General features: G+C 43.0%; 1 protein-coding gene across 1 annotated transcript; it reads left to right on the top strand.

Moving 5' to 3' along the window:
* The first annotated feature begins 7,136 nt into the window (after positions 1-7,136).
* LOC118378988 (noggin-3-like) lies at positions 7,137-8,625 on the top strand. The gene has a single exon (XM_052490263.1). It carries the CDS (start codon positions 7,580-7,582, stop codon positions 8,246-8,248), a length of 669 nt encoding a protein of 222 aa, XP_052346223.1. The 5' UTR covers positions 7,137-7,579; the 3' UTR covers positions 8,249-8,625.
* Positions 8,626-15,992: the final 7,367 nt, after the last annotated feature.

Below are 15,992 nucleotides of genomic sequence, written 5' to 3'. Positions count from 1 at the left end.
TGGTGGCACCGGGATCCTCATCTCTCCCAAGTGGTCATTCTCTCTTTCTCCCCTTACCCATCTGTCTATCGCCTCCTTTGAATTTCATGCTGTCACAGTTACCAGCCCTTTCAAGCTTAACATCCTTATCATTTATCGCCCTCCAGGTCCCCTCGGAGAGTTCATCAATGAGCTTGATGCCTTGATAAGCTCCTTTCCTGAGGACGGCTCACCTCTCACAGTTCTGGGCGACTTTAACCTCCCCACGTCTACCTTTGACTCATTCCTCTCTGCCTCCTTCTTTCCACTCCTCTCCTCTTTTGACCTCACCCTCTCACCTTCCCCCTACTCACAAGGCAGGCAATACGCTCGACCTCATCTTTACTAGATGCTGTTCTTCCACTAACCTCATTGCAACTCCCCTCCAAGTCTCCGACCACTACCTTGTATCCTTTTCCCTCTCGCTCTCATCCAACACTTCCCACACTGCCCCTACTCGGATGGTATCGCGCCGTCCCAACCTTCGCTCTCTCTCCCCCGCTACTCTCTCCTCTTCCATCCTATCATCTCTTCCCTCTGCTCAAACCTTCTCCAACCTATCTCCTGATTCTGCCTCTTCAACCCTCCTCTCCTCCCTTTCTGCATCCTTTGACTCTCTATGTCCCCTATCCTCCAGGCCGGCTCGGTCCTCCCCTCCCGCTCCATGGCTCGACGACTCATTGCGAGCTCACAGAACAGGGCTCCGGGCAGCCGAGCGGAAATGGAGGAAAACTCGCCTCCATGCGGACCTGGCATCCTTTCACTCCCTCCTCTCTACATTTTCCTCCCCTGTCTCTGCTGCTAAAGCCACTTTCTACCACTCTAAATTCCAAGCATCTGCCTCTAACCCTAGGAAGCTCTTTGCCACCTTCTCCTCCCTCCTGAATCCTCCTCCCCCTACCCCCTCCTCCCTCTCTGCAGATGACTTTGTCAACCATTTTGAAAAGAAGGTTGACGACATCCGATCCTCGTTTGCTAAGTCAAACGACACTGCTGGTTCTGCTCACACTGCCCTACCCTGTGCTCTGACCTCTTTCTCCCCTCTCTCTCCAGATGAAATCTCGCGTCTTGTGACGGCCGGCCGCCCAACAACCTGCCCGCTTGACCCTATCCCCTCTCTTCTCCAGACCATTTCCGGAGACCTTCTCCCTTACCTCACCTCGCTCATCAACTCATCCCTGACCGCTGGCTACGTCCCTTCCGTCTTCAAGAGAGCGAGAGTTGCACCCCTTCTGAAAAAATCTACACTCGATCCCTCCGATGTCAACAACTACAGACCAGTATCCCTTCTTTCTTTTCTCTCCAAAACTCTTGAACGTGCCGTCCTTGGCCAGCTCTCCCGCTATCTCTCTCAGAATGACCTTCTTGATCCAAATCAGTCAGGTTTCAAGACTAGTCATTCAACTGAGACTGCTCTTCTCTGTATCACGGAGGCGCTCCGCACTGCTAAAGCTAACTCTCTCTCCTCTGCTCTCATCCTTCTAGACCTATCGGCTGCCTTCGATACTGTGAACCATTAGATCCTCCTCTCCACCCTCTCCGAGTTGGGCATCTCCGGCGCGGCCCACGCTTGGATTGCGTCCTACCTGACAGGTCGCTCCTACCAGGTGGCGTGGCGAGAATCTGTCTCCTCACCACGCGCTCTCACCACTGGTGTCCCCAGGGCTCTGTTCTAGGCCCTCTCCTATTCTCGCTATACACCAAGTCACTTGGCTCTGTCATAACCTCACATGGTCTCTCCTATCATTGCTATGCAGACGACACACAATTAATATTCTCATTTCCCCCTTCTGATGACCAGGTGGCGAATCGCATCTCTGCATGTCTGGCAGACATATCAGTGTGGATGACGGATCACCACCTCAAGCTGAACCTTGGCAAGACGGAGCTGCTCTTCCTCCCGGGGAAGGACTGCCCGTTCCATGATCTCGCCATCACGGTTGACAACTCCATTGTGTCCTCCTCCCAGAGCGCTAAGAACCTTGGCGTGATCCTGGACAACACCCTGTCGTTCTCAACTAACATCAAGGCGGTGGCCCGTTCCTGTAGGTTCATGCTCTACAACATCCGCAGAGTACGACCCTGCCTCACACAGGAAGCGGCGCAGGTCCTAATCCAGGCACTTGTCATCTCCCGTCTGGATTACTGCAACTCGCTGTTGGCTGGGCTCCCTGCCTGTGTCATTAAACCCCTACAACTCATCCAGAACGCCGCAGCCCGTCTGGTGTTCAACCTTCCCAAGTTCTCTCACGTCACCCCGCTCCTCCGCTCTCTCCACTGGCTTCCAGTTGAAGCTCACATCCGCTACAAGACCATGGTGCTTGCCTACGGAGCTGTGAGGGGAACGGCACCTCAGTACCTCCAGGCTCTGATCAGGCCCTACACCCCAAACAAGGGCACTGCGTTCATCCACCTCTGGTCTGCTCGCCTCCCTACCACTGAGGAAGTACAGTTCCCGCTCAGCCCAGTCAAAACTGTTCGCTGCTCTGGCCCCCCAATGGTGGAACAAACTCCCTCACGACGCCAGGACAGCGGAGTCAATCACCACCTTCCGGAGACACCTAAAACCCTACCTCTTTAAGGAATACCTAGGATAGGATAAAGTAATCCTTATCACCCCCCCCCCCCTTAAAAGATTTAGATGCACTATTTTAAAGTGGCTGTTCCACTGGATGTCATAAGGTGAATGCACCAATTTGTAAGTCGCTCTGGATAAGAGCGTCTGCTAAATGACTTAAATGTAAATGTAAATAGTACGCAAGTATAAACACCTCGGGACCACACAGCCGTCATACCGCTCAGGTTCTGTCTCCTAGAGATGAACGTACTTTGGTGCGAAAAGTGCAAATCAATCCCAGAACAACAGCAAAGGACCTTATGAAGATGCTGGAGGAAACAGGTACAAAAGTATCTATATCCACAGTAAAACGAGTCCTATATCGACATAACCTGAAAGGTCGCTCAGCAAGGAAGAGGCCACTGCTCCAAAACCACCATAAAAAAAACGACTACAGTTTGCAACTGCACATGGGGACAAAGATCGTACCTTTTGGAGAAATGTCCTCTGGTCTGATGAAACAAAAATATAACTGTTTGGCCATGATGACCATTGGAGGAAAAGGGGGAGGCTTGCAAGCCAAAGAACACCATCTCAACCGTGAAGCACGGGGGTGGCAGCATTATGTTGTGGGGGTGTTTTGCTACAGGAGGGACTGGTGCACTTCACAAAATAGATAGCATCATGAGGCTGAAAAATTATGTGGATATATTGAAGCAACATCTCAAGACATCAGTCAGGAAGTTAAAGCTTGATCACAAATGGGTATTCCAAATGGACAATGACCCCAATCATACTTCCAAAGTTGTGGCAAAATGGCTTAAGGACAACAAAGTCAAGGTATTGGAGTGGCCATCACAAAGCCCTGACCTCAATCCAATATAAAATTTGTGGGCAGAACTGAAAAAGCGTGTGCGAGCAAGGAGGCCTACAAACCTGATTCAGTTACACCAGCTCTGTCAGGAGGAATGGGCCAAGATTCACCCAGCTTATTGTGGGAAACCTGTGGAAGGCTACCTGAACCGTTTGACCCAAGTTAAACAATTTAAAGGCAATGCTACCAAATACTAATTGAGTGTATGTAAACTTCTGACCCACTAGGAATGTGATGAAAGAAATAAAAGCTGAAATAAATCATTCTCTCTACTATTATTCTGAAACTTCACATTCTTAAAATAAGCTGGTGATCCTAACTGACCTAAGACAGGGAAATTTTACTGGGATTAAATGTCAGGAATTGTGAAAAACTGAGTTTAAATGTATTTGGCTAAGGTGTATGTAAACTTCTGACTTCAACTGTAGGAGAAAGTAATAATTTAATACAACCACAATAAAAGCACAGTTGAAATGACACTGGAAAGTCTAGGACCATTCTTAATCACTCTTAGTGTGTTTTTAATGGTTTAACTAAGCTGGCCTTCTCTTGTTACCTATGTTTAAGGGCTCCTGAGTGGTGCAGCAGTCTGAGGTCAAATCAAATCAAATGTGTTTATATAGCCCTTTGTACATCAGCTGATATCTCAAAGTGCTGTACAGAAACCCAGCCTAAAACCCCAAACAGCAAGCAATGCAAGTGTAGAAGCACGGTGGCTAGGAAAAACTCCATAGAAAGGCCAAAACCTAGGAAGAAACCTAGAGAGGAACCAGGCTATGTGGGGTGGCCAGTCCTCTTCTGGCTGTGCCGGGTGGAGATTATAACAGAACATGGCCAAGATGTTCAAATGTTCATAAATGACCAGCATGGTCCAATAATAATAAGGCAGAACAGTTGAAACTGGAGCAGCAGCACGGCCAGGTGGACTGGGGACAGCAAGGAGTCATCATGTCAGGTAGTCCTGAGGCATGGTCATAGGGCTCAGGTCCTCCGAGAGAGAGAAAGAAAGAGAGAATTAGAGAGAGCACACTTAAATTCACACAGGACACCGAATAGGACAGGAGAAGTACTCCAGATATAACAAACAGACCCTAGCCCCCCGACACATAAACTACTGCAGCATAAATACTGGAGGCTGAGACAGGAGGGGTCAGCCCCATCCGAGGACACCCCCGGACAGGGCCAAACAGGAAGGATATAACCCCACCCACTTTGCCAAAGCACAGCCCCCACACCACTAGAGGGATATCTTCAACCACCAACTTACCATCCTGAGACAAGGCTGAGTATAGCCCACAAAGATCTCTGCCACGGCACAACCCAAGGGGGCGCCAAGCCAGACAAGATGATCACATCAGTGACTCAACCCACTCAGGTGACGCACCCCTCCCAGGGACGGTATGAGAGAGCCCCAGTAAGCCAGTGACTCAGCCCCTGTAATAGGGTTAGAGGCAGAGAATCCCAGTGGAAGGAGGGGAACCGGCCAGGCAGAGACAGCAAGGGTAGTTCGTTGCTCCAGAGCCTTTCCGTTCATCTTCCCACTCCTGGGCCAGACTACACTCAATCATATGACCCACTGAAGAGATGAGTCTTCAGTAAAGACTTAAAGGTTGAGGTGTCACTACAGACCCTGGTTCAATTCCATGCTGGATCACAACCGGACGTGATTGGGAGTCCTATAGGGTGGTGCACAACTGGCCCAGCGTCGTTAGGGTTTAACCAGGGTAGGCCGTCATTGTAAATTGGCTCCCCAATGGTGGAACACACTCCCTCACGACGCCAGGACAGCGGAGTCAATCACCACCTTCCGGAGACACCTGAAACCCCACCTCTTTAAGGAATACCTAGGATAGGATAAAGTAATCCTTCTCACCCCCCCCCCCCTTAAAAGATTTAGATGCACTATTGTAAAGTGGCTGTTCCACTGGATGTCATAAGGTGAATGCACCAATTTGTAAGTCGCTCTGGATAAGAGCGTCTGCTAAATGACTTAAATGTAAATGTAAATGTAAATAAGAATTTGTTCTTTACTGACTTGCCTAGTTAAATAAAAAATAAGGTGCCTGCCAAGAGAGTGGTCTGGTTTGCCTCACTAAATGAGAAACCAGCAGGAAAGGGTACAACAACCTGTGCAGAACCTAAAGTTATTCATTTTGAATGCATATCCTTAAGCACAAGTTGGTATTCCTTTGTACCTTTCAAGGACCAGACCCTGAAAATTATAATTGTGTTGGCTGTTTTACTAGCTGAGGAAATTGACTTTGGTATAGCCTACTTGAATAAAAACTCTTCAATTAAGCAGGTGTCTGTCTAAAGTATTCTGTCTTTTCAATGTGAATATATAACTATCACAATTTTCCTGTGATAAAACAGTAGGAAGGGATTAGAAGAAACAAAAACAACTCACCATGAAATGAGGGCTGGCAATAAGTCCATAATGTAATGAGAACCATATTGAACTGTCACTTTGCTGGCTCTAATGCAGCTGTATTCTCCAATGAATTTCATCGCACAGATTAAAGTATTCCATAGATGTTACCACATATCTAGACCATTTAATGTTATAATCATTGTAATATATTGCTTGTAGATGATTATGTATCTATTCATCAGTATTTACCTATTATCGCTGCAGCATTTCAGCATATTCAGATACATGGGGATTTGTCACAAGTTAAACCTTGTCAATGCCTTATTGTCAATGACCAAGAATGTCTGAATAGTTAGATCAATTGTTGTTTCAAAATTAAAAATATGCGTGACCTTTTCCAGACTCTTCACCATAATTTGACCATAAACTAAATTAGTCGTGCGCAGAAGTGCGTGTGTGAATTAGCTCATTCAAAATGAATCAGATATACATTTATCTAAGTGAATGCTTTATGGCTGATGTAGCAGCCAGTCAGTTCTTCCATTAAATTATTTTCAAGGAATAATTCTCCAAGCATTTGAGGGTAGACAGGTTTGCAAATGGTGATACTTTCCATGGCTGCTGCTTAGTGAGAGTTGTTTATTTGGGAGTTATTTTGGCCAAGGTTTATTGAGAGGTTCCCTGTGACATGTTTGCACACTGAAATATTGTCCCTGCCAACAAAGAGAACACTCTTCATTAGAAAAATAAACAGTTGTTTGTTCAGTCATGTTCTTTACAAGGTCTCTCTCCCTGTTCTACTTGCTCACAACAATTCCAAATATTTTAAGCATTTTGTGTTGGTATTATTGAGTAGAGTGTATGTGTCATGAGTGTCATTTAAGGATGCTTATATAGAGTATTTAACATGTTTTTCCTCATGAAAAAAATATTATCTCTATATCCTGTTGTTTTATAACCTAGTAAGCCTTTTTTTTATCATCAGCAATATTTGTACAGGGTAGCCAGTAGGCTAACCCCTCACATGAATAGTACCGTAGCTGTTGGCCTATTGATAGAAATAGTAGTGGCTATGGCCTCTCACATTTATTTCGAATTTTTGTTCACCGCTTCTAGCTAATATCCCCCCTCTGTTATCAATGGAAAATTAGCAGAAGTAGTCAGATATTCCGACAGAGGGCGATCAGAATCCAAATTGACGGAACCCTCCTCTCCCTAACCCATCCCCGCCTCTTGATTGAGGGAGGTGACGGTGGATCTCCTACAACAAACCCACATTCAGATGGATATATCAATTACATCACAACCCGTGGAGGATATATCAGAGGGAGCAGGTTACTCTCTCAGCGTCCTGCAAAAGAAAACGAAACACCATGCCGATCCTCAGAGGGGAGGACTTGAAACTGGAATCACGCGTCAAAGCGCACAAGAATGAGAACCGCTGATGCCACTGATGCTGTCACAAAGCCATTTCATACAATATATTGAATTCGTGCATAAAAGGGAATCACTGCCTATATCTAGATTTGTTTTAAGAAAGAGACTATTCATCTTTACCATCTTCAATCAATTATCGTTTGCTATGGAGTAAGCAGTCTGACTTTTAAGGACACCAACACTCAAGAACTGAAGTTTGGCTGGATGTAACTCAAGCCGGTGCGCACTCCGCAAGAACCGGGCACAACTGTACGCAGCAGAGTAGACTAGGCCTACGTGTTTAGCTGTATCCTATAATACTGTCTTATTGTGCGTAACGGACATGGATCAATCACAGCATTTTGTAGCAATGTACTTGCTGATGTTGTCCCTCGGACTTATAATAGAAGAAGGGCTATGCCAGCATTATTACCTCCTCCGTCCTATCCCGAGTGACAGTTTGCCACTTGTGGAATTAAAAGAGGACCCAGATCCTGTCTTTGACCCAAAAGAGAGGGACCTCAATGAAACCGAACTGAAAAGTGTATTGGGGGACTTTGATAGTCGCGTGATGTCTATTACGCCACCACAGGATAAATACACTGGCAACGATGAGCTTGACGATTTGGACATTCAACAGAAGCCCAGTGGAGTGATGCCGAATGAAATCAAAGCAATGGATTTTGACGTACAGTTTGGCAAGAAGCACAAACCTAATAAAAAACTTAAACGGAGGCTGCAGCAGTGGCTGTGGTCATTCTCGTTCTGTCCCGTCATTTATACATGGAACGACCTCGGCAGCAGATTTTGGCCACGTTATGTGAGAGTGGGAAACTGTCAAAGCAAAAGATCATGTTCGGTTCCAGAGGGGATGGTCTGCAAACCAGCAAACTCGACCCATTTTACGATATTGAGATGGCGGTGTATACAGAAGAAAGGGGGCCTCAAATGTACTTGGATACCAGTTCAATACCCGATGATAACCGAATGCAAATGTGCCTGCTCGAACTGAAATGACTGTTTTCAAGTATAAATTATGATGCCTTTGTAATTTTGTATGCACTACCGAGTGTAGGAATGTATTTTATGTATATGAGGTGCTATTCAATTATATAGGTTATTGTAAAAAGTCAGTATTACGTGTAACCAGAGTCTACCGTATTTGTGGAAAGTATTGGTTATACTTGTTGTATTTATATTGAAGATCAAATGGCGCGTAGGTGCCGTTTTATAAACATGTTGTTTTCTATTATGGAAAACTAATCTATCGACCTCAGATTTCATGTGGATTATGTTATCTTGCAGCTGATATACAGCTGAATATCGGTAGCCTATTTCAACGATTTATCATGTAAATTAAGAGAACTGCTATTTATTCTTTATATTCATATAATAAAATGTCACTGAAATAATGAAATCTCTATTTTGTCTTAAAATATATATATCCCCTATACCTGTCAACTCAACACATCGTGAACCCTTTGATGGAGTAATGCCACCTGTCACAATTAGGGTTTACAGTGTGCGCACTCACTCACTCTGAACCAAACTCTCAGGAGTCTCGCGTAGTTTGCGCAAGTAAGCAGTCTGGTTCAAGTGACTCTCAGTAAAGCAGCGTGCACCGGTCATACATGGGTAACCTATGGGCGGCTCTCAGTTGATTACTTACTTACACAGTTATACACTTTAATAGAGCTGGGGCCAAAACTTACTTGTTAATTATATTTGTTAAAACTTGGGGTTCCCAGGAGTGGATACGGGTTGAGGATTTCCTGAGTCATAATTGTTAAGCGTTTGTATTCATGCGTAAATGCGCACAATTCACGCACACTATTGGATAAATGGAGGGAGTTTGGTGCTTTTTCTACAATCTTACTTGTTTTGCTTCTGAAACTAAAATATTAATGAGAACAAGATGCTTGGTGACCTTGGACATTATATCACAGTCTCAAATTGAGTTGATATTTTCCCACATTTGTTTTATCAACCAGTGACCAGTCCTATAATTACCCTGCCATAGTAAAACCATCTGTCCTCCATCAAACAGTTATCAGCTTACGAAGCCATTAGAAATGTAGGTGCTGATAAAGTAACACTGGTTTATTGATCCATAGTTTCAGCAGCTGTTGACAGTTCCAACACCCACCTCCTCATTAGGAACATAGCAGGAGTGAGCTCTGGAATGGAGCTGGATACCAGATTAAGCAGAGGCCAATATTCCACCTGAAGTTGTACAAATATAAGTTATTTCTATGTCTATGTTTTTGTGGTGGAATTTAAACAGGGTGGAAGGATTAATAATATTTGTCTACTTTCATTTTGTTCCTCATTAAGTTTACTAACTCAGGTGAAAAAGGTTTCAGCTTCTAGGAGACAAAATCAGCCCGCCATTTTTGTGTCAGTTCAGGATAAACACAGAAGTCCACCGTCTATGCTTGTTATACCAGAAATTGCATACAAACACACACCAGGTTGACCCATTGTCTCAAGTCAGATAATGTGACGACTGTAGTTTATTTGCATTTAATTTGTAATTCATTTGAGGCGCAACACATTAGAATGATGTCACCTGATGACCAGGTTATGATGTTTCTAAATGTACTCCTCAGATTCAAGGGCCGCGTTCCTGTGCCCAGGCTTTGCCGAGATATGGAGAAGGGTGCAACCGCGCAACTGCAGCCCGCAGAAACCCCTATTTATACTATACTTCTACTGGTACATTTTAATCTATGATTCCAGTACATATGCGGGAGGCAAGGACGTCCCAGTACAGTAGATGGCGGTAATGCAACCGCTGATAAACCCCAGAGAAGAAGAGGCCAAAGGGGACAATGGCGAGGGCAGGTGTTCGGCAGGCGATAGCGAAGGACACTGTGTGCCATCTGAGCCAGTTAGTCCTAAAGAGTACTCCGGTACACAGCAGGCGGAAGGCGGGCTAGCTAAGCATACTGTGTCGCACCCGCCTGCTATGTACCGGAGTAGCTAGCGGTAGGCTATACAATACCGGTAGACAGTGTCCTTTTCCCCCAGTTTTCTCCAGTACACAGCAGGCGGGAGGCAGGGGCAACACAGTGTGCTAACTAACTAGCAAACTAGCACACAGTGTCACGAACTAGCAGACAGTGTTTCTAACAAGCAAGCTGGGGGGCGACAGGAACGAACCGAATTGCGGGCTTCAGTTGCACACTGTTGGACTCATGGCAGGTTTGACAGTGCCTGGGTAGGTATTTTAGGTATCAGCGATCGCAGTCCGCGGTTCTGAAATGGCTACATCTATGCGACTGCTTATTGATAGGCTTTCAGATGATGTAATGTTAGTGCTTATAGTAGCCTATAGTTTTGCTTTAATGAATACATGTTTTATTCGGTCATTTTCTCATGTTAAGTCTATAGTTTGTTCCACGAATCTATAGGCCTACAGTGTCGCAATGCTGCTATTTAGGATGCTGGCTGGCGCCAATAATGTATTTACTTGTTCAGTAATTAAAGTGGGAAATTCAAACACTGCAGATTGTAAAATACATCTCCGATGCAACAGCATATATACAAATGTCCTGTAGGCAATAGCCTACCTTAGCCATCCTTGTGCTCTCTCACAGCTTGGATATAAAGTTTGTGCAGCATAAAACCAGTCTATTAATGGAAATAATAATACAATCAGTACACCATCAAAACAATAGCTTATTAGGGATTGTTTCATTATGCAGACAATGCAGTCTAGCCTTCTAGCCTATTCATAGCAATATACAGTATTTAGCTGGTAGCCTATGTATATTACACATTAGAACTCAGACTCCACACTGTCGGGGCTATCCATCTCATCACTCATAGGCTTACCAGTGTTCACAGAAGGGGGGTAGTCATCCGCTTGGTTTTCTAGAGAGGTGGAGGGCCAGCACTCTCACTAGAGGAACTGCCATTATTCTCGAGGGGAGGAAGAAGAGGAGGAGCCAGGCCTCTTTCATTGTCGGGCCCGACAGTGAGGTCTCTGTCGGGACTGGAAGGCTGCTTGTGCTAGCTGCTGCCATGGTGTTTCGTCAGTGGAGGATGAGGTGGTTGCTTTGCTGATGTGGTTATCATGGGTAATTTGGCACGAGCTTGATCAGATAAGGATTTTTTTGCATCTTTTTTTGTGGACCACTTGGTCTTGCCTTATGTTTATCCATCTTGAACAACGCACTCACTCTCCATCCGAGTCTGACCTGATTCACCTACATTTTTTAACTTGATTGCCAATTAGGTGAGGAGGAAGGCGGGCTGCCGCCGGTGCCACTAAGAAATAGCCTAATTAGATACACAACAACTATATTGTCTGTCTGTCTCACCTGCTACCATGTAGATTGGACAACACAAACACTTCACTTGCTACATTTGGACATTTAAAAAGAGGGTTACTGTCAAAATTATTTATTAAAAAATGTTTTAAAATGTAGACATAGGGCGCATGGGTCCCCATAGCTTGTGAGGGCAGTGGGTGTTTCCTCTACACCAGTGCATATGTTATAGTAATCTGGTGCCCAAAGGCACAGTCGATGACGTGGCTTGCAACCATTGGTTTACTTATGAGTGAATAGAACCACTGAGGTTTACTTATGAGTGAATAGAATCCATAATGTGGATATGCAGTGGCTTTGATTTTTAGTCAAAGGTTCTCATATCTACACAATCTGGGCTGAATCAACATAGAGATAGAGCTCCAGATGCAGGATCATACACAGTATATCATCAATGAACAATGAAGAATTTGACTGACACTGACCCATTTGACTTTTCCATGGAATGTAATCTCATATGGTTATAATGCCTATGACTGTCAAGCCTCAGTTTACAAGCTATGTAAAGTGACCACCTATTTCAGGTTTTGTGTGTCATTGTGGGGTATTTAAGTAGACGGCAGGATTACAGCATCTACTCAGTAACAGCTGGCCTGGAAAAGTTGTTAAATATGAATAAACTAATTGTACTTTTACTCAGAAAGTATACTCTCAAATATACTTATTTGTTCTATTATATTCCAACACTTTATAATTAATATGTATTTAATACTGAAAGGGTCAGTGTAAGACATTGTTGAGCAAGGTACACAGCGACAGAACAAAGCAAACGCATCAAGTCTACATAGCCTTTGCAGTCTTTCCATTTTGCTACACACAGATGTAATAATATAATAATATATGCCATTTAGCAGACGCTTTTATCCAAAGCGACTTACAGTCATGTGTGCATACATTCTACGTATGGGTGGTCCCGGGGATTGAACCCACTACCCTGGCGTTACAAGCGCCATGCTCTACCAACTGAGCTACAGAAGGACCATTTAGGATGTTAATGTGAGCCAGTCTCCTACAGTAGGAAAATAATTCTCCAGCAACAGGAAATGTGAATTATTATGTGGATTATAATTCAATAATATTTTTGTAGGGGTTGATACATTTTTTGTTATAGCAAAAATCATGTCTGAAATTTCTAGGTGGAAATTACAAACTTTAGAAGCCATTTTAAAACAAAAATACACTACAAGTTTGTATTTCCTGCCTTGCAGGAAAATTCTCATTGACAAAAGAGTGATCAAATGAAGATCCTACATCTGTAATGAAAAGTGTAAAACATATATACATGATTTTTCTCCCAAAATATTTCCTCATTGTGTAATATAGACCATTTCCTTTTAAAATGTCATTTCACTTTGATTCACTTGACCAACCACATGTCATCACTTTGGGGTAAGATTTTTATATTCAACTGCACATCTTTTTCTTTCCTCTGGTTGTCTTAGAGCTGTAGGAAAGTGCTGACGCTGGTCAGAAGATTTGTGTGTGGAGTAATAAGTGTTGACAGAGCGCTTGGTGCCTGCTAATACCAGCTGCAGACTGGAGGATGCAGGGCAGCTAATGCCCCCTGTCACTGTGAGCTGGCTTTTAGTGCTCCCTTCCTTAACACAGTGTGCTGTGCCTCAAAAGACCCAGGCTCCATGGCCAGAGATCTCTGAAGTCTGAGATATACAACAATGTAATGCTTTTAGCCACCAGCAATCCATAAACTTAATGATATTTTTAGCTCTGGGTCCTTTTTATTGCTTTTCTTTCTTTTTCTTTCCTTAATCAACTTCTTTGTTGTTGTTGCAAGGCTTGTGCAGACACATTTGAGCCAAAACTTGTGGCTGATTAAATTCCCCTAAAGGTTTCAGATAGTTGCCTAATCAAAGCAGCATCTCCTAGACAAGTATGCCAACCATAATACAGTTATGATTAACAGACTAAGCTCGTTTATGCCTGATGTATAGGAAAACTGGATTGATCATTTATTGAGTGACTCACTAATTGAGAAAAGATTACGCTAAATTCTAGCTGTATCGTTAAAATGAAGATTGGCTGGTCCATAAATTATTATCATTTTGACATCAACATTTCTTATCTTTTTGATAGGTGCATAAGAGCAATAAGGTGAATGATGCTTTTGTTTGATTACTTTTCCCATAGGAGGACTATGCATTCAGTCAAATCATATCCTTTTTCAACATGAGATGACATACATTCTTGGTTCAAATTTAAATTATCACTAACTCACAACAAAAATATTTCATAATTGCCACAAAGTTCAAAGCTTTGTTGATCTAAACTTTGACCTTTTTTGAGGACATAAAAGGAGTTGTATTGCTTTGATGTACATGCATGGGCAGCATATCAGTCTCCTGTAATGAAACATTCCAAGCCAAGATTCACTTCACATACAATACTATTACACCTATCAGATAAATGATGGAAGTTAGAGATCAGTTGTAAAGACTCAAATGTTGGTGAAGCCTGTGTTCCTTCACTTCTTTCAGAACTCTTTGGAAGAAGGTGTTGGAGCTGGCATCAGAGATCATCAAAGGGTTTACACATCTCTGAAATGCTTTGGCCTTGATTCAAAATTACACCCGTTTATTCAACCGTCCATCACCTTCAAAGTAGCAGACAGCGCTTTTTGAAATAGGATACCTGAAACATATGTTTCAGCTTATAAGAATGAAAGGCATCCATGTACATTTATTTAAACCTGTGGTCGCAAGGTGATATGGTGGCAACTACTTTCTTTTGTCATCCATTTGGCCTTATATAATATGTTATAACTATGGAATTCATGTACAAAATGAATCATTCAGAACTTGTCATAGTTGTAAATGTATTATAGTCAGCCTAGGGCTTGGTCTACATCCCTGACATCATTTAATAATACATTGTCTTGTCATAGTTGTAAATGTATTATAGTCAGCCTAGGGCTTGGTCTACATCTCTGACATCATTTAATAATACATTGTCTTGTCATAGTTGTAAATGTATTATAGTCAGCCTAGGGCTTGGTCTACATCTCTGACATCATTTAATAATACATTGTCTTGTCATAGTTGTAAATGTATTATAGTCAGCCTAGGGCTTGGTCTACATCCCTGACATCATTTAATAATACATTGTCTTGTCATAGTTGTAAATGTATTATAGTCAGCCTAGGGCTTGGTCTACATCCCTGACATCATTTAATAATACATTGTCTTGTCATAGTTGTAAATGTATTATAGTCAGCCTAGGGCTTGGTCTACATCCCTGACATCATTTAATAATACATTGTAGTCGTATCACTCTCAGCTCAGCGTATACTGTAGTCTATATTGTAGTCATATACTGGTTAAACCGCACAGGACAATAAGTTTGTATTAAATACACTACCGTTCAAATGTTTGGGGTCACTTAGAAATGTCCTTGTTTTCCATGAAAACATACATGAAATGAGTTGCAAACGGAATAGGAAATATAGTCAAGACGTTGACAAGGTTATAAATAATGATTTTTAATTGAAATAATAATTGTGTCCTTCAAACTTTGCTTTCGTCAAAGAATCCTCCATTTGCGGCAATTACAGCCATGCAGACCTTCTTCAAGATCCCTTTTACCCTGTACAAATCTCCCACTTTACCAACACCAAGGCACCCCCAGACCATCACATTGCCTCCACAATGCTTTGACAGATGGCGTCAAGCACTCCTCCAGCATCTTTTCATATTTTCTGCGTCTCACGAATGTTCTTTGTGATCCGAAAATCTCAAACTTAGATTCGTCTGTCCATAACACTTTTTTCCAATTTTCCTCTGTCCACTGTCTGTGTTCTTTTGCCCAGCTTAATATTTTATTTTTATTGGCCAATCTAAGGTATGGCTTTTTCTTTGCAACTCTGCCTAGAAGGCCAGCATCCCAGAGTCGCCTCTTCACTGTCGACTTTAAGACTGGTGTTTTGCGGGTACAATTTAATAAAGCTGCCAGTTGAGGACTTGTGAGGTGTCTTTCTCAAACTAGACACTCTAATGTACTTGTCCTCTTGCTCAGTTGTGCACCGGGGCCTCCCACTCCTCTTTCTATTCTGGTTAGAGCCAGTATGCACTGTTCTGTAAAAGGAGTAGTACACAGCGTTGTACGAGATCTTCAGTTTCTTGGCAATTTCTCACATGCAATAGCCTTCATTTCTCAGAACCAGAATAGACTGACGAGTTTCAGAAGAAAGTACTTTGTTTCTGGCCATTTTGAGTCTGTAATCGAACCCACAAATGGTGATGCTCCAGATACTCAACTAGTCTAAGAAAGGACAGTTTTATTGCTTCTTTAATCAGGGCAACAGTTTTCAGCTGTGCTAACATAATTGCAAAAGGGGTTTCTAATGATCAATTAGCCTTTTAAAATTATAAACTTGGATTAGCTAACACAATGTGCCATTGGAACACAGGA

Source organism: Oncorhynchus keta, chromosome 32 (assembly GCF_023373465.1).
Source record: "Oncorhynchus keta strain PuntledgeMale-10-30-2019 chromosome 32, Oket_V2, whole genome shotgun sequence".
In the NCBI taxonomy this organism is placed as follows: Eukaryota; Metazoa; Chordata; class Actinopteri; order Salmoniformes; family Salmonidae; genus Oncorhynchus; species Oncorhynchus keta.
This window is presented reverse-complemented; position numbering and strand designations above follow the sequence as displayed.